Here is a 22,902-nt window from a genome sequence, read left to right on the forward strand (position 1 = left end):
AGGGCTTGTTTCGTTCCATGTGAATAAGGTTCATCTTCTGATTAGTAATCATATAATAATTATAATAATATTCTTCAGCTTTTTTTCTAAAGAGGAATTTACCCACGATACTGAAAATTCCAAATATATTTTAAATGTTTGTCCAAATTCATTTTATTAAAAAATGAAAAATAGGTTTTTCTTTAAAAGCATTAAGAACTTTATTTTTTAATAATAATACCATTATCAGCGGTAAGTAAAGGACAACGTAGAACTTATAATTATAGATTTAACTCGTGCTAAACATAGGTTGCAAGTATGGATTGCCAAGCACTACCTAAAGCCTATTCTTCTAGTTTAAACTCTTGATAAACGTAAGTTTCACGCTTGGATTTGTAAGCACTAATATTGATAGAGGAAATTATACCTTTTTCTTGAAAGTTCACGATTTCAATTTGATTGGCTTTTTTGACACTGAATTATTGAATTTTTTTCTTCTCGTGACAGGTGATGGAATTAATTGAAATCAGTTTTTGCCTTTACAATTTTACTTTTATTTAAGAACGCTTTTATTTTTTCACACACGAACGTTCTCTTCTGTGGCAGCTAGCTCTTTCGAATATATATACAAATCAGTCCAGAATTTAATATTATTATTATTATTATTATTATTATTATTATTATATTATTATTATTAAACAGAAGCTTTTCATGCGTACGAAGACCCAAATAAAAAGCTGGTAGAATGATACTAATAATGATAATAATCATAAATGTAGCGTGCGAAGATTCTCCAAGTAAGCAAGCAGTATAATAATAATATGTAAATAATAATGATAATAATAATAGGTTTTGAAACAGTTTGGAAATTGCAGTCTAACCTTGACCGTAGAGGCTCAAGTATAAATTTGCAATTAAAGGTCAGAAAAACGTCACGTTTTAGTTTGATAAGATCGATTATTTACAGTTAATACCGGGTGTGTCACGCATACGCCACTTCCGTTCGAGGTAAGCTGTGCAGCGTAGTAGTACAAGAATATATATATAATATATATATAATAATATATATATCTATATATATATATATATAAATATATATATATATGTACAGTATATTTTTTTCTTAAAAAGGACTATTAAAAAAATTATTAGCAACTATAATTCAGTTAATACACCGATGCTTCATTTAACAATATTTATGTATAGGGGGTCAGATAGAGTCTTACAGCACCCAGCGTTTTAAAGGTCGTTCCAGCCGTGTCTGCTTTCTTCCAGAATATTCCTCGTGTGGCGCTCTTGAGGATTAATTAAATTCTACTTTGGGGGAGAGAGCAAATCCGGTTAGAACTCCTTATACTGTCCATAAACGCGTTCGGTTTGTATGCACTATCTGACCCCTTGTAGATATTACCTTTATATTACTTTTTCTCTTATTTTCCATTGAGGCGAGGGCCGCTGTGATGGGAATTGGCCGAAATGTAGTGGCTTACTGAAAATTTTCTCTTTTATTTTATGTGAATTTTCAAGAACAAACGTTAAACTCAAACTACAGAAAGCACACAAACACATGTATAATTATATATATATATATATATATATATATATATATATATGTATGTATGAATGTATGTATGTATAACACCCAAATGAAGAGTATTACATGAACATTATACATTAATGTAAATGTAGCGTACTGACGTTTTACTTTCTTTCAGGATTTACGTTTCAAGACACTCCAACTTACAAGACGGAAACGTTTACCAGTGGCCTGTAAAATCAGCAATAGTTGGATATTCTTTATATGTAGTTATCACAGCACTTTCAATAAAAGACTGGGAAGCATTTGGAAAAAAATAGTGTAATATGAAGACTACAATGAAATATTTAATGTGAAAATAATTTCATCTTGAACTGCAAGAGACAAAACCACCTTTATTAATCCCCGCTCCACTAAAAAGGACATCATCCAAGAAGAATCCCTTTTCCGTCCCCTTTGGCAACTAAGGATGTCTCTCCGTCTCTTCGTCTTAACGGAAAGTGACTGGAACTTGGAGAATAGTATTCATGCAGTGACCCCTCCCGGGACGTCTGCAAAGTCATTCAACATGGCGCGAATCGAGCCTATGGAATCGGTGGGTGAAGTGAGTATGGCCTGCACTTACACGCACGCTAGGTCTGTGACTTTTTAATGTTTGCATTTGTGGCTATTTGAATGCGAAATAACTTTTTTTCTTGAGTAAGGACACGTACAATGCTTGATGATCACAATAGAATGTCTGAAAGAAACGAAAAATATTGACACTTGCGAATGTGACATGACTTTTTTCCTAAGTAATAGGGTCACGTCATGTTTGATTATAAAAGATAAAAAAATATTAAAACTTGTTAAAAAAAAACAAGGCAAAACCTACATAGTTATTGATAGTTCTTGGGAATATATTATTACGAACTAATATACACTTTTAATTCATTATTTCCTTGTCTTGCTAGAAATATCTAAACGAAACAAAATGAGATTGAAACTTGTTAAAAAAAAACACAGGGCAAAACCTATATTGTCATTGACAGTATTGTGTTTATATTATTACAAAATAGTGTCAGATGTAAAATATACACTTTTCACTCATTTTTTGTCTAAGGTAGTATAGCAAATCCATCGAATAAATTTAATCCTCAAAGTACAGTATTCTACTAGTTAATCATGAAGGCTGTTGAAATTAATTTGATATTAGGAAACGCGTTTACATGTTTCCTAATATTATGATAATTTGTTTCTTTGCTACTTAATCCCTTTAAGTTTTATCCAAAATTATATTTATATTTCTTCCGATCACCTAGATGTGTTCATGCACTTTTTCTCATTTTAAGCACTTTTTAATTTTTTTCATTTATTTTATTCCATATCCAGCAATTCACCAATCCGTGTGTGATGATTTGAAACGCCTTCATGTTACTGATTTTGACTTCTTCCCGGTAGTGTCGTCAGTGCACCTCATGCGTTGCACTGTAGGCATTACTTAAGGTCCTTTGCAGCGTCCCTTCTGCCCCAAGCTGTAACACATTTTATTCCTTTTACTGTATCTCCGTTCATATTCTCTTTCTTCCGTCTTAATTTCCTCCCTTTCCTAACAATTGTTTCATAGTGCAATTGCGAGGTTTTTTTCCCCGTGTTACACCTTTAAAACCTTCTTTACTCAATTTCCGTTTCAGTACTGAAAGACCTTACAGGTCCCAGCGCTTGGCCTGTGGTCTGAATTCTGTATTCTGTTCTATTTTATTATTGTAGATGATATTATCGTTTTCCTCTTAACATATTCCATATGATCATTATTTTATTTTTCTTTTTATCACCTAGACGTGTGTATTTCCTTTCTCTCATTGAAAGCACCTACTTTTTGTTTCTATTATTTCTTTTATTACTTTATTCCTTATCCAGTAATTCACCTATGCTGGTGTGGTGATTTTAAATAACTTCTTGTCACTTATTAGGTTTTATCCTGCGTTGTTTATGCTTATTAATCCGTCACGTAATCCACTCGGCAGATGAGCCCTATCCCCAAGTGGATCCTAGTCAAGGCTCACGACTTCTGGAACCGTCAGGACGTCAGGAAGGACAAGAAGATACCCATGCAGCAGGTGAAGGAGTCCCTGCTGATGACGGACGAGTCCAACAGGATCCCCAACGCCCTGGTCATCGAGTTGCTCCGGAAGGCGGACGAGAACGAGGACGGGTATCTGGATTACGACGAGTACATGAAGTTCGTAAGTTGGTCGAAATGTATGTTAGTGGAAAGATTATTGTCTGTAGCAGTGGTTCCTGAAGTTTTTCAGTCTCGATACCCCAAAGGTTTCATATGAAGTTCGTAAGTTGGTCGAAATATGTGTTAAATGAAAAGATTATTGCCTATAGCAGTGGTTCCTGAAGTTTTTTTCAGTCCAGATACCCCAAAGTTTTCATATGAAGTTCGTAAGTTGGTCGAAATATATGTCAAATTAAAATATTATTGTCTATAGCAGTGGATCCTGAAGCTTTTCAGTCCAGATACCTCAAAGTTCAACTCCAAGGCAACGTGATAATCCCTCTCCAATATCAACCTGTTACTCCCAACTTTTAGCTTTTAATTTTTCAGCACCAGGGGGCAAAACGGGACGGCCTTTATAAACAAAACAGCCTGAATTGGTATGGACTTTTTTTTTTTTTTGAAATCATATATAGATATTTGGTAAGCAATGGGGAAACCTAAAGATGGTAAATTTTGAGCCCACACCACGGTTTGTATCGAGGGGACCCCCTTAATTCAATATTTTTCAGGATGTCTTTTTTTGATAACCCCTCGGGGTACTGGGGCACTGCTTTAGGAAGACCTGGTCTATAGGTGCTATGTGATGTGACGCCTGATCTCAAAGTATTTTCTAGTAATCGCATGCAATTTAACCAGTTGCGCTTTGGATACCAAATTCTAATATTTTACGTGTCCTCTGCTCGCATTCTTGAAACACTTAAGGTTGCGATCATCTGTAGTTACTAAGGTTTTTATATGGCAAAGAAGGGGCCTTCCATTTTGTATATATTTTGCCTTTCTAAATTACGTTCAGAATTTAAGCATGATAAAGACCCTATACCAAAACTACAATGCTTTTTAAAACTATTGTTGTAGAATTAGAATTAAAGAAAATAAACATTCTTATATGCATACGTTCTTTGCCGTCTTTACACCAGGCAGAAGCTGCGTCGACACGTTCCAGAGGACGAGATACGTTCAGCAGAGCTGCGATGACAATAATCCCTAGAAATGAGAGAACGGTCGAGAAGAGGACCTACTTTCAGAATTACTCCTGTTGCCCGCCTCCTTTCTTCATGGTCCTCGCGACCTTTGTAGAGGTAAGATTACTTGACGTTTTTCCTCTGTTTGTTGTGTTTTTGCATTTGACGACATTTTGACAAATTGAAAATGAATAGATTCGTCTTTCTGTTCTGAGATGCATCGGTCTTTATTCCGTTGATAGTGAGATGGATTGTTTTAGAGATTATAGTCTCAGGAGACCAAAATTATTCGTACAACTATTCTATAAATAGTCATGCCATGTTAATTGTACATAAGGTATAGTACTTTCTACACCCTTCACATAATCAGATTTCTGTTTGTTTAGTACATAATCACCTTTGAACACCCTCGGACTAAGTTTAGTTCACAGTCCAGTCTTGCAGAGTAAGTATGTAGTAAGTTTCCACCAATTGCAGACGGGCGTCTTCGTCTACTACATGGTTGACATGGGAGAGAAAATGGAGGCTGCTGGACCAGCTCCTATCTATTCACCTCTTATCTACAACCCAAAAAGACGTTATGAATGCTGGAGGTACCTATCGTATGCCTTGATCCATTCTGGGTGAGTGTAACACGTATATATATATGCTTGCTGTTATGGAATCGAATTCTTAATCTCTGGAAAAAAAAATATATAAAGTGGAATAAATTCGATGGTCTGTTATATGAGATGTTGGTCTGGGCTAGGAAAGCAAAGTCTTCACACATTTAAGGATTTCATGGTTTATAGTTTTATTTTTTTATTGGAGTGTAGAATTGACATATATTCCTTCATATTTATGTGAAAGACAAGTAAAAATGTCTAAGGCCGTTGTATACATAAATTTCAATTCGGTATCAATTATACGGCATAAATTTTGTCTCATATTTTTAGTGTCGTATCCTGCAGATGTAAAGACGGTGCAAAGCTGTACCTACTGTTAAAATAACATGCATCTTCTTGGTATCCTAATTTTATTTTTATGGCCCTTGATAGATGAAGGAATTAATCTACATTTCCTATTAGCCGATGTAGTGTAATTGTACTTGAGAATCACATCTTACCATGACTTCTGATATGATTAAATATAAACAACGCTACACAAACCTCACGAGTAAAACTATTGGTCTTGTGGCCAATAATTCCGTTTAGTTTAGTTTACATTGTTATTAAGGATCCGTTTTCTATTAGTATCGACTTATAACTCAACAGAAAACTGTCAATATTTGGAAGGGTGACTTTAGAAACAAGTAATTTAATTTTTTTTCCCTCACTTGCTTCTTTTGCTTATTTTCGTTGAATAACGTTACTTATTCAAGTTAGTGCTGTTGTATTTCCAAAGGAATTTGTATGGATATGGTTCCATTACAGAATTAGGATACAAATTTGAAAAAAAATCCATAGCCATTTTCCGGGTTACGTTGCTTGAAATATAAAGACACCAAGCCAAATTGAACTTGTAGGTAGTATAGGAAGGTGCGACTGTGTTTAATGGGAACACACCATTTGGAGCAACTGGCAGAATTAGCTCACCTAGTGTAACTACTTCTGGTAACTGGACATCAGCGAATGTAACCTTCCCCAGCCTTTGGACACAATTGTAACCTTCCCCAGCCTTTGGACACCATTGTAACCTTCCCCAGCCTTTGGACACAATTGTAACCTTCCCCAGCCTTTGGACACAATTGTAACCTTCCCCACCTTTGGCACAATTGGTACCTTCCCCAGCCTTTGGACACAATTGTAACCTTCCCTAGCCTTTGGACATTGTACCCTTCCTAGCCTTTGACACCATTGTAACCTTCCCCAGCCTTTGGCACCTTACCTTCCTAGCCTTTGACACCATTAACCTTCCCTAGCCTTTAGACATTGTACCTTCCCTAGCCTTTGGACACCATTGTAACCTTCCCCACCTTTGGACACCATTAACCTTCCCTAGCCTTTGACACCATTGTAACCTTCCCTAGCCTTTGGACACCATTGTAACCTTCCCGCCCTTGGACACAATTGTAACCTTCCCCGCCTTTGACACATGTAACCTTCCCCACCTTTGGCACAATTGTAACCTTCCCCACCTTTTTGGACATTGTAACCTTCCCCCTTTGGACACCATTGTACCTTCCCTGCCTTGGACACCATTGTAACCTTCCCTAGCCTTTGGACACCATTGTAACCTTCCCCAGCCTTTGGACACCATTGTAACCTTCCCTAGCCTTTGGACACAATTGTAACCTTCCCTAGTGTTTGGACACCATTTGGTAACCTTCCCCGCCTTTGGCACCATTGTAACCTTCCCCACCTTTGGACACCATTGTAACCTTCCCCAGCCTTTGGACACATTGTAACCTTCCCCAGACTTTATTGCAACCTTTTCCCCAACCTTTGGACCCATTTGTAACCTTCCCACCTTGGACACCATTGTAACCTTCCCCGCCCTTTGGACACAATTGTCACCTTCCCCACCTTTGGACACCATTGTAACCTTCCCAGCCTTTGACACCGAATTGTAACCTTCCCCACCTTTGCCCCTTGTTTGGTTTGGACACCATTGTAACTTCCCCAGCCTTTGGACACCATTTGTAACCTTCCCTAGTAGTTTGGACACCAATTGTAACCTTCCCCAGCCTTTGGAAACCCACCAATTGTAACCTTCCCCTAGAGTTTGGACACCATTGTAACCTTCCCCACCTTTGGACACCATTGTAACTTCCCCTAGCTTTGACACCATTTGTAAACCTTCCCCAGCCTTTGGACACCAATTGTTAACCTTCCCAGCCTTTGGACACAATTGTACCGTTTCCCCTTGTTTGGACACCAATTGTAACCTTCCCCCCAGGCCTTTGGCCACACCATTGTAACCTTCCCCAGCCTTTTGGAGACACCAATTGTAACCTTCCCCAGCCTTTGGACACATTGTAACCTTAACCCTAGTGTTTGGACACCATTGTAACCTTCCCCATTTCCTTTTGGACACCATTGTAACCTTCCCCAGCCTTTTGGACACCATTGTCCCCAACCTTCCCCGCCTTCCCTGGACACCATTGTAACCTTCCCCCAGCCCTTTTGGACACCATTGTACCTTCCCAGCCTTTTGGACACCACATTGTAACCTTCCCCTCCCAGCCTTTGACACAATTGTAACCTTCCCCAGCCTTTGGACACAATTGTAAACCTTCCCCAGCCTTTGGACACATTGTAACCTTCTTCCCCAGCCTTTGGACACGATTGTAACCTTCCTTCCCCAGCCTTTGGACACATTGTAACCCTTAACCTTTCCCTAGTGTTTGGACACCATTGTAACCTTCGCATCCCTTTGACCACCATTGTAACCTTCCCCAGCCTTTGGACACCATTGTACCTTCCCCACCTTTGGACACATTGTAACCTTCCCCAGCCTTTGACACAATTGTAACCTTCCCCAGCCTTTGGACACAATTGTAACCTTCCCCAGCCTTTGACACAATTGTAACCTTCCCCAGCCTTTGACACAATTGTAACCTTCCCCAGCCTTTGGACACCATTGTAACCTTCCCCCAGACCTTTTTGGTACACAATTGTAACCTTCCCAGCCTTTGACACCATTGTAACTTCCCCAGCATTTGGGGACACCATTGTAACCTTCCCCAGCCTTTTGGACACAATTGCAACCTTTCCCCCAGCCTTTGACAAAATTGTAACCTTCCCCAGTCTTAATTGACACAATTTGTAAACCTTCCCCATTCCTTTGGACACCATTGTAACCTTCCCCCATCCCCCTTTGACACCAATTGTAACCTTCCCCAGCCTTTGACACCAATTGTAACCTTCCCCACCTTTGGGACACCATTGTAACCTTCCCCAGCCTTTGGACACCATGTAACCTTCCCCAGTCCTTTGACACCATTGTAACCTTCCCCATTCCCCAGCCTTTGGACACAATTGTGGACCTTCCCCAGCCTTTGACCCACCTTGTAACCTTCCCCAGCCTTGGACGTAACCATTTGAATAACCTTCCCCAGCCTTTGGACACCATTGTAACCTTCCCCAGCCTTTGGACACAATTGTAACCTTCCCCACCCGCCCCAGGCCTTTGGACACATTGTAACCTTCCCCAGCCTTTGGGACACACCAATTGTAAACCCTTCCCCCGCCTTTGGACACCATTGTAACCTTCCCCAGCCTTTGGACACCATTGTAACCTTCCCCAGCCTTTGACACCATTGTAACCTTCCCCAGCCTTTGACACCATTGTAACCTTCCCCAGCCTTTGGACACCATTGTAAAACTTCCCCAGCCTTTGACACCATTGTAAACTTCCCAGCCTTTGACACCATTGTAACCTTCCCCACTTTGAATAAACACCATTGTAACCCTTCCCCAGCCTTTTGGACCCCATTGTAACCTTCCTTCCCAGCCTTTTGACACCATTGTAACCTTCCCCAGCCTTTGACACAATGTAACCTTCCCCAGCCTTTGGACACCATTGTAACCCTTCCCCAGCCTTTGGACACAATTGTAACCTTCCCCAGCCTTTGGACACCATTGTAACCCTTCCCCAGCCCTTTGGACACATTGTAAAACCTTCCCCAGCCTTTGGACACCATTGTAACCTTCCCCAGCCTTTACACAATTGTAAACCTTCCCCGCCAGCCCTTTGACACAATTGTAACCTTCCCCAGCCTTTGACCACAATTGTAACCTTCCCCAGCCTTTGGATTCACATTGTACCTTCCCAGTCCAGCCCTTTGTTACACAATTGTAACACCTTCCCCCAGCCTTTGACACAATTGTAACCTTCCCCAATCATTTGACACCATTTGTAACCTTCCCCAGCCTTTGGACAACATTGCAACCTTCCCTTCCAGCCTTTGACAACAATTGTAACCTTCCCCAGTCTTTGAACACAATTGTAAGCCTTCCCCAGCCTTTGGACACCATTGTACCTTCCCCAGCCTTTGGACACCATTGTAACCACCTTCCCCCAGCCTTTGCCTTTGGACACCATTGTAACCTTCCCCAGCCTTTGGACACCATTGTACCTTCCCCAGCCTTTGATACCATTTTGTAAGACCTTCCCCAGGCCTTGGACACCATTGTAAACCTTCCCCAGCCTTTGGACACAATTGTAACCTTCCCCAGCCTTTGATAAACCATTTGTTAACCCTCCCCAGCCTTTTGGACACCAATTGTAACCTTCCCCCGGCCTTTGGACAACCATTTGTTAGAACTTCCCCGCCCCTTTTGGACACCATTGTAAACCTTCCCCTTCCAGCCTTTGGACACCATTGTAACCGTTTCCCCACCTTTGAAACAACCATTTGTTACCTTACAATTGTAACCTTCCCCAGCCTTTTGGACAACCATTGTACCTTCCCCAGCCCTTTGGACCCATTGTAACCTTCCCCAGCCCTTTGGAGGAACCAATTGTAAACCTTCCCAGCCTTTGGACACCATTGTAACCTTCCCCAGCCTTTGGACACCATTGTAACCTTCCCCAGCCTTTGGACAACAAATTGTAACCCTTTCACCCAAGCCTTTGACCACCATTGTTAACCTTCTTCCCAGCCTTTGGACACCATTGTAAACCTTCCCCAGCCTTGGCACCAATTGTAACCTTCCCCAGCCTTTGACACCAATTGTAACCTTCCCGCCAGCCTTTTGGACCCCATTGTAAACCTTCCCCAGCCTTTGGACACCATGTAACCTTCCCCAGCCTTTGGAGCCAATTAATAACCTTTCCAGCCGCCTTTGGAACACCAATTGTAACCTTCCCCAGCCTTGGTTGGAACCACCATTGTAACCTTCCCAGCCTTTTGGGGATTAACCACCAATTGTAACCCTTCCCCAGCCTTTGGACACAATTGTAACCTTCCCCCACCTTTGGATACCATTGTAAACCTTCCCCAGCCTTTGGACACCATTGGTAACCTTTCCCCAGCCTTTGGACACCATTAAAACCGCGTTCCCCAGCCTTTGGACACAATTTAACCTTCCCCAGCCTTTGGACACCATTGGTAAACCTTCCCGCCCCAGCCGTTGGACATTGTAACCTTCCCCAACTTTGACCACCATTGTTACCCCTTCCCCAGGCCTTTTGGGGGACACCATTGTAACCTTCCCCAGCCTTTGGGACACATTGGTAACCTTCCCCGCCGCCTTTGACAATAATTGTAACCTTCCCCAAGCCTTTTGGACACCCATTGTAAACCTTGCCCCAGCCTTTGGGCACCATTGTAACCTTTCCCAGCCTTCTGACACACTTGTAACCTTCCCCAGCCTTTGGACACCATTGGTAACCTTTCCCCAGCCTTTCGGGACACCATTGTAACCTTCCCCAGCCTTTGGAAAGCCATTATAACCGGTCCCCAAGCCTTTGACCCCCACAATTGTAACCTTCCCCAGGCCTTTTGGACAACCATTGTAACCTTTCCCCAGCTTTGGAACCACAATTGTAAACCCTTCCCCAGCCTTGTGTGACCACAATTTGGTAACCTTCCCCAGCCTTGGAACACCTTGTAAACCTTTCCCCAGCCTTTGGACACCAATTGTAACCTTCCCAGCCTTTGGACACCATTAAAACCTTCCCCAGGCCTTTGAACCACAATTTGTAACCCTTTCCCCAGCCTTTGACACCATTTGGTAACCTTCCCCAGCCTTTTGAACACCATTGTAACCTTCCCCAGAAGCCCTTTGGACACCAATTGGTAACTTCCCCAGCCTTGGAACACAATTGTAACCTTCCCCAGCCTTTGGATACCATTGTAACCTTCCCGCCCCAGCCTTGGACACCATTGTAACCTTCCCAGCCTTTGGACATCCCATTGTAACCTTCCTCATTCCCCTGTTGGACCACATTGTAACCTTGCCCCCAGCCTTTGGACACCATTTGTAACCTTCCCCTGTCCCCAGCCTTTGGACACCATTGGTAACCTTCCCAGCCCTTTGACACCATTGTAAACCCTTCCCCAGCTTTGGACCACAATTTGTAACCTTTCCCCGCTTTGGACAACAATTGTAACCTTCCCCGCCTAATGCTTTCGATACATTGTAAAAACCTTCCCCAAGCCTTGGACCCATTGTACCCCCCTCCCAGCCTTTGGACAACATTGTAACCTTCCCCAGCCTTTGGACACCCAAATTGTAACCATTCCCCAGCCCTTTGGACACCATTGGTAACCTTCCCCAGCCTTTGGAACACCTTGGTAACCTTTCCCCAAGCCTTTTGACCCTTGTAACCTTCCCAAGCCTTTGGACCCCCTTGAACCTTCCCCAAGCCTTTGGACACCATTGTTAACCTTCCCCAGCCTTTGGACCCATTGTAAACAATTCCCCAGCCTTTGGAACCACCATTGTAACCCCCTTCCCCAGCCTTTGGACACCAAGTTTTGTAACTTCCCCAGCCGTGATACCCCCATTGTAACCTTTCCCCCAGGCCTTTGGAACACTTGTAACCTTCCTCAGCCTTTTGAACCACCATTGTAACCCCACTTCCCCAGCCTTGGACAACCAATTGTAACCTTCCCCAGCCTTTGGACACCATTGTTAACCTTCCCCAGCCTTTGGAACCACCATTGTAACCCTTCCCCAGCCCTTTGGACAAAACCATGTAACCTTCCCCAGCCTTTTGGACACCATTGTAACCTTCCCATCCTTGGAGACCATTGTAACCTTCCCCAGCCTTTGGACACCATTTTGTAACCTTCCCCAGCCTTTGGACACCAATTGTAACCTTCCCCAGCCTTTTGGACACCATTTAAACCTTCGCCAGCCTTTGGACACATTGTAACCTTCCCCCCCAGCCTTTGACACAATTGTAACCCTTCCCAGCCTTTGGAGCACCATTGTAACCTTCCCCAGCCTTTGGACACCATTTGTAACCTTCCCCCAGCCTTTGACCCATTGTAACCTTCCCCAGCCTTTGGACACCATTGGACCCTTCCCCAGCCTTGACACCATTGTAACCTCCCCAGCCTTGGACACCATTGTAACCTTCCCCAGCCTTTGGACACAATTGTAACCTTCCCCAGCCTTTGGACACCATTGTAACCTTCCCCAGCCTTTGGACACCATTGTAACCTTCCCCAGCCTTTGGGACACAATTGTACCTTCCCCTAGCCTTTGGACCAATGTAAACTTCCCCCAGCCTTTGACACCATTGTAACCTTCCCCACCTTTGTACACCATTGTACCCTTCCCCAGCCTTTGGACACCATTGTAACTTCCCCAGCCTTTGGACACTATTTAAACCTTCCCCGCTTTGACACAATTGTAACCTTCCCCGAGCCTTTGGACACAATTGTAACCTTCCCCACCTTTGGACACCATTGTAACCTTCCAGCCTTGGACACCATTGTAACATTACTTACCACTTTCCCATCAGCCTTTGGACACCATTGGTAACTCTTCCCACAGCCTTTGACCCACAATTTTAACCTTTCCCCAGCCTTTGGACACAATTGTCCCTTCCCCACCCTTTGGACACAATTGTACCTTCCCCAGCCTTTGGGACACTTGTAACCTTCCCCGCCTTTTGGACACAATTGTAACCTTCCCCAGCCTTTGGACACCATTGTAACCTATCCCATCCTTTGGACACAGGTTGTCACTTCCCCACTTTTGGACACAATTGTACCTTCTTTCCCCAGCTTTTGCACAACATTGTAACTTCCCCAGCCTTTGCCACCATTTTAACCTTCCCCAGCCTTTGGACACAATTGTAACCTTCCCCCGCTTTTTGGACCCATTGGGTAACCTTCCCTAGTCTTTGGACACCATTGTAACCTTACCCCTCTAGCCTTTGGGACACCATTGTAACCTTTCCTAGCCCTTTGGTGCGACATCATAGTAAACCTTCCCCAACCTTTGGACACCATTGTTGGGGGCACTATTATAGTAATTATTATTCATGACGTTTGCGAATGAATGGAATAAGCCACGCAGGTCCGTGAAAGCTGATAAGCCAACTTTCGCAAAGAAATGAATAAGCCAACTTTAACAAAGAAATGAAATGACTGGACCGGAAAAATACCAGTGGAAGTTGCACATAAATACAAATTAGCTATTTATCCGTTTCTTGTTTTTACTGTGGGTCACATAGAGTTCCATTCTTCAAACCTTATATTTAGCCATGTATCTACTTACCGTTTACTGGATGATCAGTTCTTCACGAATGTCCACTGGAGAATTAAGCAACTGAAGTGATTATACTGATTTGGAGAAAAATAACTTTCAATAAAATTCGTTTCAAAAGCTTCTTCAGATTTTTCATGCTAATATGATCCTGACTAAAATCATATTTTTCAGACCACTGCAGTTGCCTTACTGATGATGTTTTTATCTAGAAAACGAATTGTCTGGTCCAAGGGCGAGTTTTAAAAACGCCATGTTCTTTTCTGGCAGTGTTTATAAAGATCAACGAGTGATTTAGCATTAAAATGGGTTTCAGAACACTATCAAATACCTTGGTCTATATTGATGTCATCAGTACAGTACCAGTATTTCAGTTAATACCTACAATTTTAATAATTTGAAATATAGTTGAAATTATATCTTAGTTTTACCAGACCACTGAGCTGATTAACAGCTCTCCCAGGGCTGGCCCGAAGGATTAGATATTTTAACGTGGCCAGGGACCAATTGTACTTAGCAACGGGACCTGCAGCTCATTGTGGGGTCCGAACCTCATCGAGAAATGAATTTCTATCACCAGAAATGCGGGGAATCGAACCCGGACCACCAGATCGGTAGTCGAGCACGTAACTGACTCGTCCGACAAGGAACTTTATTTTTTTTTTTTTAGCCATCCAATATAGCTTTTGTGGGTATTACTGCAATTTCGATTCGCTAAACAGGTATCAGTGATAAATTACCTTGGTCTGTATCGTTATAATTAGTACAATACCAATTTTTCACCCTGGCTTTTAACCAGATCCTCACCATAGTGGGTTAGCGCCGTCAGTGGACCTCATGCGGTGCAATGTAGGCATTATTTAAGGTTCTTTGCAATCACTTTCGTTCCTATTACTGTAACTCCTTTCATATTCTCTTTCTTCATCTTACTTTCTACCCTCTCCTAATAATTGATTCATAGTGCAACTGCTTTGAGGTTTTCCTCCTGTTACACCTTTCAAACCTATTACTGTCAATTTCCGTTTCAATGCTGAATGACCTCATACGTCCCAGTGCCTGGCCTTTGGCCTAAATTCAATTCGACTCATGTAACCAGCTCCCCTTTTCCAGGTACATGCACCTCATCAACAACCTCGTGGTCCAGTTTGTCCTGGGCATCATCTTGGAGGTGGTGCACGGCTGGTGGAGGATTGGTACCATCTACCTGTCAGGTGTGCTGTTCGGCGCCTTGGCCCAGTCCATCTCGGACCCTGATTCGTACCTGGCCGGAGCGTCTGCGGGCGTCTTCTCCGTGGAATACGCCCACTTGGGGAACATGCTGATGGTAAGGTTTATATAGATAGTATAATTGGCTATTCGAGTGTTTTGTTTTTTATTTTTTCATGTCGAATTAAAGCATCGACTGCATTTTTCACTGGGTTGTTATCTTGCCGTCTTGTATTTTAAATCAATAGTTCCCTTAAAAAGAAGGAGAAGAATCTCAATATCTAAAATCAGTAATCCAACCCCGGTCCCCCCTCCCTCAAAGAAAAGACAAAGTGATAAAAAAAAAATTTTATATATACTTTTTTAAAATTTTAACTTGCAATCCTATATTTTAAATAAATAGATCCCTTAAGAAGAAGGAGAAGAATCTTATATTAAAACCAATATTCCACACACTACCCCCAATGAAAAGACAAAGTGATGAAAAATGTTTTTTTTTTTTGTATATATATATATATTTTTTATTTTTAACTTACAATCTTATATTTGAAACCAATAGTTCCCTTAAAAAGGAGAAGAATCTTAAATTTGAAATCAATAATCCGCCCCCACCACCCCCAAAGAAAAGACAAAGTGATGAAAAATGTTTTTATATATTTTTTTTTATTATTAACTTGCAATCTTATATTTTAAATCAATAGTTCCCTTAAAAAGAAGAAGAATCTTAAATTTGAAATCAATAATCTCCCCCCCCCCCCCCACACACAAAAAAAGAAAGACAAGTGACGAAAAATGTTTTATTTTTTATCTTATATTTTAAATCGATAATTACCTTAAAAAGAAGGAGAAGAATATTATATTTAGAATCAGTAATCCACCCCACCCCCACCCCACCAAAGTGATGAAAAATGTTTTATTTTTTATTTTTATATTAAACTTGCAATCCTATATTTTAAATCAATAATTCCCTTAAAAAGAAGGAGAAGAATCTTAAATTTGAAATCAATAATCACCCCCCCCCTCCCCCCCCCCCAAAAAAAAAAAAGACAAAGTGATGAAAAAAAAAAATTATATATATTTTTATTTTAACTTTCAATCCTATATTTTAAATCAATAATTCCCTTAAAAGAAGAAGGATCGTCTATTTAAAGTCAACAATCCACGCATACACACACACACACCCCTCAAAAAGAAATGACAAAGATTGATGAAACTTACTTTTTTTTTTGAGTGATGAAACTTTTTTTTCTCTCTCTCTCTCTTTAGAACTGGTCCCAGATGGAATTCCGGTGGCTTCAGCTGGTGGTCATCATCGTGCTGAGCTTCAGCGACGTGGGTTTCGCCGTGTGGGACATTTACTTCAATGGGAATAAGACAAAGGTGAGGTTACTCTTGTAGGAACTGGAGTTTCCTCACTAGTGAGGGTGAATTAGTAAATATATCTTTAGAACTTTAGTTAGTAGTAACTCTTGTAAGACTTAGCCCTCACAGTGAGGATGACTTAATAAATGTATTTTTAGGAATGAGTGCCTCATATTTTCTAGAGGCAAGTCGATTTTATGTACAAAATAAAGTTTTGACTGAAGCAGTAATATGATGGTGAGCCCTATTTTTCGTTTGTGATTTGTTGGGATATTTGAGTTAGATGAAAAGTCCAAGAAATAAGCCGAGAAGATTATATCAGTAGCCAAAGAAGGCATTCGAATTAAAGAAGAATATTTCCTGCCAAGTTCCAGTAGTTCTCACGTCATCTTACGCGTAGAAGGGGAGAAAAATATGGCCTCCTTCCCAGAAGACTAATTCTTGTCTTGCCTCCATCGTGTTTCAGAGAAAATTGCAATTATAATCACCTTCCCGGCTTCAGGGAAAAAATATTGTGTCAGGATTTTTGTGTATTCTCATTATTTAGAAAACGAATTGTGCATGCATTTCTTTTCCATAAGAGGTCTACTACTGTAAAAACTTGGGCGATGAAGAAAGCTAAGAAAGACGATAAGAACACATTAAAAGAGGTTTGTATATCAGCATAGAGTTCTAGAATGTGTATTTTACAAATGCCTCAGTAATGTTGCATATCGGGGAAGAGTTGGAGAAGGGCACATTTGCCTGAATCGATCTAGTAGGTCTTTGCAAGAAGAGGAAGAGGCAAGAGTATAGGAACATCGTCAGTGGACAGCCCATCTTTTCTATTTATCTTTTAAGGTGAAGAAGGGTACATCTGACCAGATCAAGTCTCGATTGCTACCTGGAGAAACAAGACTCCTGTCACTAGGTCCCTTAAGATGAATGCTGGCGCCTCAGTGGTGTGGTTGGTTTGGTGTTTGCTTCTCACCTCGGTGGTCGCGGGTTCGATTCCCGGCCATTCCATTGAGGAGTGAGAGATGTGTATTTCTGGTGATAGAAGTTCACTCTCGACGTGGTTCGGAAGTCACGTGAAGTCGTTGGCCCCGTTGCTGAATAACCGATGGTTCTATTGCAACGTAAAAACACCTTAAGATGAATGCTATTTAGCTTAAGACTCCTGTCAGTCAAAGTGAATGCTATTTAGCCCAAATTTCCTATCAGTAGGACCCTCTTCAAGGTGAATGCTATTTTAGCACAAGACTTCTGTTACTAATGTGAATTCTATTTAGCATAAGACTCCTGTCAGTGGGAGGCCCCTATTCAAGGTGAACGCTGTTTAGCCTGAGATTCCTATCAGTAGGACCCTCTTCAAGGTGAATGCGATTTTAGCACAACACCTCTGTCACTGAGGTGAATTCTATTTAGCATAAGACTTCTGTTAGTGAGAGGCATCTCTTCAAGGCGAATGCTATTTTAGCACAAGAATTCTATCACTGGGTCTTTCCTTAAGGTGAATGCTATTTAGCTTAAGACTCCAGTCAGTTGTAGGTCCCTCTTTAAGGCGAATGCTATTTAGCCTAAGACCTATCAGTAGGAGGTCCCTCCTTAAGGTGAAAATGTCATTTAGCATAAGAGTCCTGTCAGTAGTAGGCCCCTCCTTGAGGTGAATGCTATTCAGCCTAAGATTCCTATCAGTAGGACCCTCTTCAAGGTGAATGCTATTTAGCCTAAGACTTATCAGTAGGAGATCCCTCCTGAAGGTGAAAAATGTCATTTAGTATAAGAGTCCCTCAAAGTGATTGTTATTCGCCTCGGAAAACAATCACGCCCCAAAAAGGAATATAAACCCCTTTCCGTTGCAGACCGGTCACGCGGCACATCTGGGTGGCGCGATCGCTGGTATGACCGTTGGGACCTACATTCTCAGGAATTTCGAGAAGAGGAAGTGGGAGAAGTACTGCTGGTGGGCCTCGCTGTTGGTGTACCTCGTCCTCATCGCCGTCGGCATCATCCTCAGCGCGACACTGCCCGTCCCTGGGTATTTCCCCTACAACGACAATGCCCCGATCTGGCATGCCAGGACGTATTTCTTCGAGGAGAAAAATAGAACACACTGAAGTGTTATGTCAAAAGGAAAGAATAAAAAATCGGAAAAAAGAACTAAACTTTAAGAGAAGGAATAAGTGTGATGAATTGTGTTCAGAAGTACAGAGCAAAAAGAATATTGTGGATTGGTTGATATAGATATGAATAACAATATTATTATTGACTGATGTGTTTTCATAGACCACTGGGTCACCATCAGCGAACGAAGTAAATATTAAACGACAAAACGTGTAACGTCATAAAATCTATGGTTTCAGTAACAGCTGTGAAGTGTTAACAGAAAGAAGACAAGATATAAATATACATTTGTAATCCATGAAAAAGAACTGTGGTAATTAAGATATTTTTCCAAGAATGATGAGTCTTGGATTTTTTAATAAATAAATTGGACAATAAATTCTTTGATTTCTCTATGAAAGAGAAAGGACAGTACCGAATCAAAGCTATTTAAAACGGAAAGAATATGGAAGAGTTGTGGAACTTATTTTTTTAAAGAGAAAGATCAGTCAAATAATGGATTTTATTTTTTTAAAATTAAAGTAACTGACTTCTGTAAAAGAATTTTAAAGAATCTTGGTTCTTATTTATCCAAGAGGAGAGCAGTGGCGTGTATGGCTTTTATTTCTATAAAGACGAAGCCTCGATAACGGCTTAGAAAACTGAATGCTATTGAAATAACAGACTGACTTTATTTTTTATTCTTTGCAAGGAAAAAGAACATCAGATTGCGTCGGCACTGATTTCTTTGAGACATCAGTGAAATTCGATGGATTACATAACTTCACAGTTAAAGAAAAAAGAAAGTTGCAGTGATTCCTTGACAGAGAAAAGGGATACTGACGAGTGCTGGACATATTCATAAGAGTTCGAACATTCTAGTGTTATCTAAGATTGTGCTTTAATCAATTACATTGCCAGGAAAAGGCTTTATACGTCTGGTTTTCATATTGTCACAAACCTGAACGCATCCAAGAGTTCATTTCATGCATATAGATATTTTAACTTTATGTGAATCTCACTTACAAAGTATTTAACGCACCCAAGCTATAAAATCGTAGAATATAGCGTTGAAACGAGATTGTAGTACAAAAGCTAGACCACTTGCATTTATGCTTTGAAAACTTCGTGCCTTTCAAGACGCTGTGTGATTACTTTTACGATACAAGTTGCCTGTGTTTGTACCTAGTACGGTGGTGTTTCTCCACAACCCTAATGCTTGAACGTATAATGATTAGTATTTATTATTAAAAATGTCAAGCTTTTCAGATTGATTATAGGTGAAAATATTCTGAGATGCAGATCGGTATGACAGAGTTGGACAACTATACTACCTGTGTTTATCTGAAGAATTTGAATTTTAGATTTCTAGCTCTGATTTCAGTCAAGTTGCTGAGTATCATTTGCGTGTGATTGAGGGAGTAATCAAGTATTTTTTTAAAACTCAATCCTTCAGTGAATTGTAAATATAGCACTTTGCCAGTTAATGTAGTAGCATGCAGCTTAAATCTTTGAAGCAATAACCAACATTTTGATTATAATTGATCTGTACAACGAGGATAACGTTGTTATTCTTTTTACCAGAAGTAGTAGTAGTAGTAATAGTAGTAGTATAAACTGAAGTAACAGTATTTAACAGTAGTTATTGTTATTGGAAAAGTAATAGTAGTAGTATAAACTGAAGTAACAGTATCTTACAGTAATTATTGTTATTGGAAAGTGGAAACTAACCCTCCTTTGATATGTTGCAGGCTTAGTAAACATCCTCAGAACTTTTGAAGACGTCTGAGTCTTCCCCAGTGCACATCAATAATCCCTCTCCCCACACCATCCTCCCTCCCACTCCCCATCCTCTATCCTGGTCCCTGCTTAAGCTGGGTTAAACAGGTAATTGGTTTACAATGGTAAAGCCCTGTGTTAGTCAATTGAAAGATATGCATTTGTGTCCATGGGTCGATTTTTAAGGGTATTCCTTTGCAAAGCTCAATTGATACCCATCTTTGAGAATGGGAATATTGTCTTCTAAAAGTTCTGATAATACAGAAGATTCATTAAAACAAAAGAATTTTTATTTTACAGAAGGCTTTTTGGTCATTACCATTATTATATTATTATTATTATATTATTATTATTATTATTATTATTATTATTATTACTACTACTACTCTACTACTACTACTACTACTACTACTACTACTATGAAACTGTAGCAATGTTACAACTGCAATGCTAAAAAGGCTGGCATAGTGCGGAATGTATCCTTGAACTCTTATTTACAGAGTTTTTTTGTTTTTTCCTTTTTTCCCCCTTTCAACTACTGGCAGTGTCAAGTATCTTTGCCATTAGGGCAAACTGGCTCAGTTCCAATGTTCATGGAACGTGAGATTTATAAAGACGATGCTTATTGCATGCATGCATTCGTTTCTAACTGGCAGTGTGACTATATATATATATATATATATATATATATATATATATATATATATATATATATATATATATATATATATATATATATCTCTCTCTCTCTCTCTCTCTCTCTCTCTCTCTCTCTCTCTCTCTCTCTCTCTCTCTCTCTCTCTCTCTGTAATACTCGTACGACTTTTTTTAATTTTAATTCAGAATGTACAACAAATGATATTACGTTAAGGTTAAGGATATCTCCTGTAGATTTAAGCTAAGGGTGTTTGTCGATCTATGGTATTGGAAATTGATACCTAAGAGTATTGTGACAGCTACGGTAAACGCGGTTGATGTTTTTAGACGTTTTTACAAGATACTGTACAAGGAAGTTGTTTACACTTTACACATTCAAAGACGCATCTTGTTGAAGTGCTGTGTGTATAATTTTCTAAATAGCTTTTTGTATTATAGTGGCAGTTTCAGTGTCTTTGGAATAGCATTTATCATTTGCACAAATAAAGTTATATACCATATGATTGTATAATTTTTCTCATTTTACAATTGAAAGTGAAATGTTAATATTTACACACACACACACACACACACACACATATATATATATATTATATATATATATATATATATATATATATATATATATATATATAATATATATGCAGTGGTACCTCAAGATGTGAAAGGCTCATCATACGAAAAACTCGAGATACGAAAGCAAATACGAAAAATTTTACGGCTCTGCATATGAAAATTGCTCAAGATACGAAAGGTTGTTGCTGTAAAGTCCGAGATTCGGCTGGACCACCGATAACAATTTTGAAACTTGCGCGCCGCCAACTGAGTAGACTCACCACCATCCTCCCGCTCTCCCATTGGTTCCTGATGCTAGTCTCCGCCATGAGATCCTTCTCTCCTATTGGTCAGCATCCCTCCCATCATGCATCTACTACGTAGCGGCGTGCTTCTTCGGCCACTGCACTGCATCATCTGTATCGTATGCACACGGTATTCGTTCGTTCTAACGATTTCGTTTATTAATGTAAATTCGTTAGTGATTTCGTTGTAGTATACTTTATCGTGTTGTGTGAGAACTTTACTCCATACGTATACGTACTACATAACATAATGACGTACAGTATATACGTAGTCATGGGTCCCAAGAAACTTGAAATCCACAGAAAGAAGAGGATGCGCTCTTTGGAGACGAAGATGGAGATTATCAAGAAGTATGAAGCTGGTATGCGATTGAGTGTGATCGCCAAGGAATACGGCCGAAATCCGTCAACAATAGGCACCATCCTTAAGCAGAAGGATGCCATCAAAGCAGCTACACCTTCCAAGGGCATCACTATTTTGTCCAGCAAGACTACCCACGTGCACGATGAAATGGAAAGGCTTCTTCTTGTCTGGATAAAAGACAAAGAAATCGCTGTCGATACGATAACGGAGACTGCAATCTGCCACAAGGTCAGCGCTATTTTCGGTGATTTGATTGCCCAGGCCGAAGACGACGGAGGAGAAGGGACATCAACGCCAACCCCAGACTTCAAGGCTTCGCATGGGTGGTTCGAGAAATTCCGTAAACGGACTGGCATCCATTCGGTGGTGCTACATGGTGAGGCGGCCAGCTCGGACACGAAAGCAGCTGAAGCCTTTAAAAAGACGTTCAACGAGATGATGATTAAAGAAGGCTACAGTTCTCAGCAAGTCTTCAACTGTGATGAGACTGGCCTTTTTTGGAAAAAAATGCCTTGTTGGACATACATCACGGAGGAAGAGAAGACTCTACCTGGGCATAAGCCTATGAAAGACAGGCTTACGCTCGCACTTTGTTCCAACGCCAGTGGGGATTGCAAGGTGAAGCCCTACTTGTCTATCATTGCCAACTCCTCGAGCCTTCAAGGCCCACAAGTGCTTAAGGAGAAGCTTCCAGTG

The 22,902-nt window shown here is 40.6% G+C and overlaps 1 protein-coding gene across 2 annotated transcripts; it reads left to right on the forward strand.

Moving 5' to 3' along the window:
- The first annotated feature begins 2,069 nt into the window (after positions 1-2,069).
- On the forward strand, positions 2,070-20,647 carry LOC135207936 (rhomboid-related protein 2-like). Of its 2 annotated transcripts, none has more exons than XM_064239902.1 (7): positions 2,070-2,120; positions 3,523-3,741; positions 4,700-4,861; positions 5,222-5,367; positions 15,004-15,217; positions 16,366-16,479; positions 18,306-20,647. In XM_064239902.1, the coding sequence occupies exons 1-7, from the start codon at positions 2,085-2,087 to the stop codon at positions 18,558-18,560; spliced, it is 1,146 nt and encodes a 381-aa protein (XP_064095972.1). In that variant the 5' UTR covers positions 2,070-2,084; the 3' UTR covers positions 18,561-20,647. The 2 variants fall into 2 exon arrangements, with proteins under 2 accessions (XP_064095972.1, XP_064095974.1); XM_064239904.1 differs by having other exon boundaries at positions 2,078-2,111.
- The last annotated feature ends 2,255 nt before the right edge of the window (positions 20,648-22,902 follow it).

Source organism: Macrobrachium nipponense, chromosome 34 (genome assembly GCF_015104395.2).
Source record: "Macrobrachium nipponense isolate FS-2020 chromosome 34, ASM1510439v2, whole genome shotgun sequence".
Taxonomy (NCBI): Eukaryota; Metazoa; Arthropoda; class Malacostraca; order Decapoda; family Palaemonidae; genus Macrobrachium; species Macrobrachium nipponense.

Excerpts from the sequence above, each read along its gene's own strand:
- LOC135207936 (XM_064239902.1), top strand. The coding sequence starts at position 2,085 with ATGGCGCGAATCGAGCCTATGGAATCGGTGGGTGAA. Across the intron at positions 2,121-3,522 it reads CTATGGAATCGGTGGGTGAA|ATGAGCCCTATCCCCAAGTG; the intron begins GTGAGTATGGCC and ends TCCACTCGGCAG. Across the intron at positions 16,480-18,305 it reads TCAATGGGAATAAGACAAAG|ACCGGTCACGCGGCACATCT; the intron begins GTGAGGTTACTC and ends TTTCCGTTGCAG.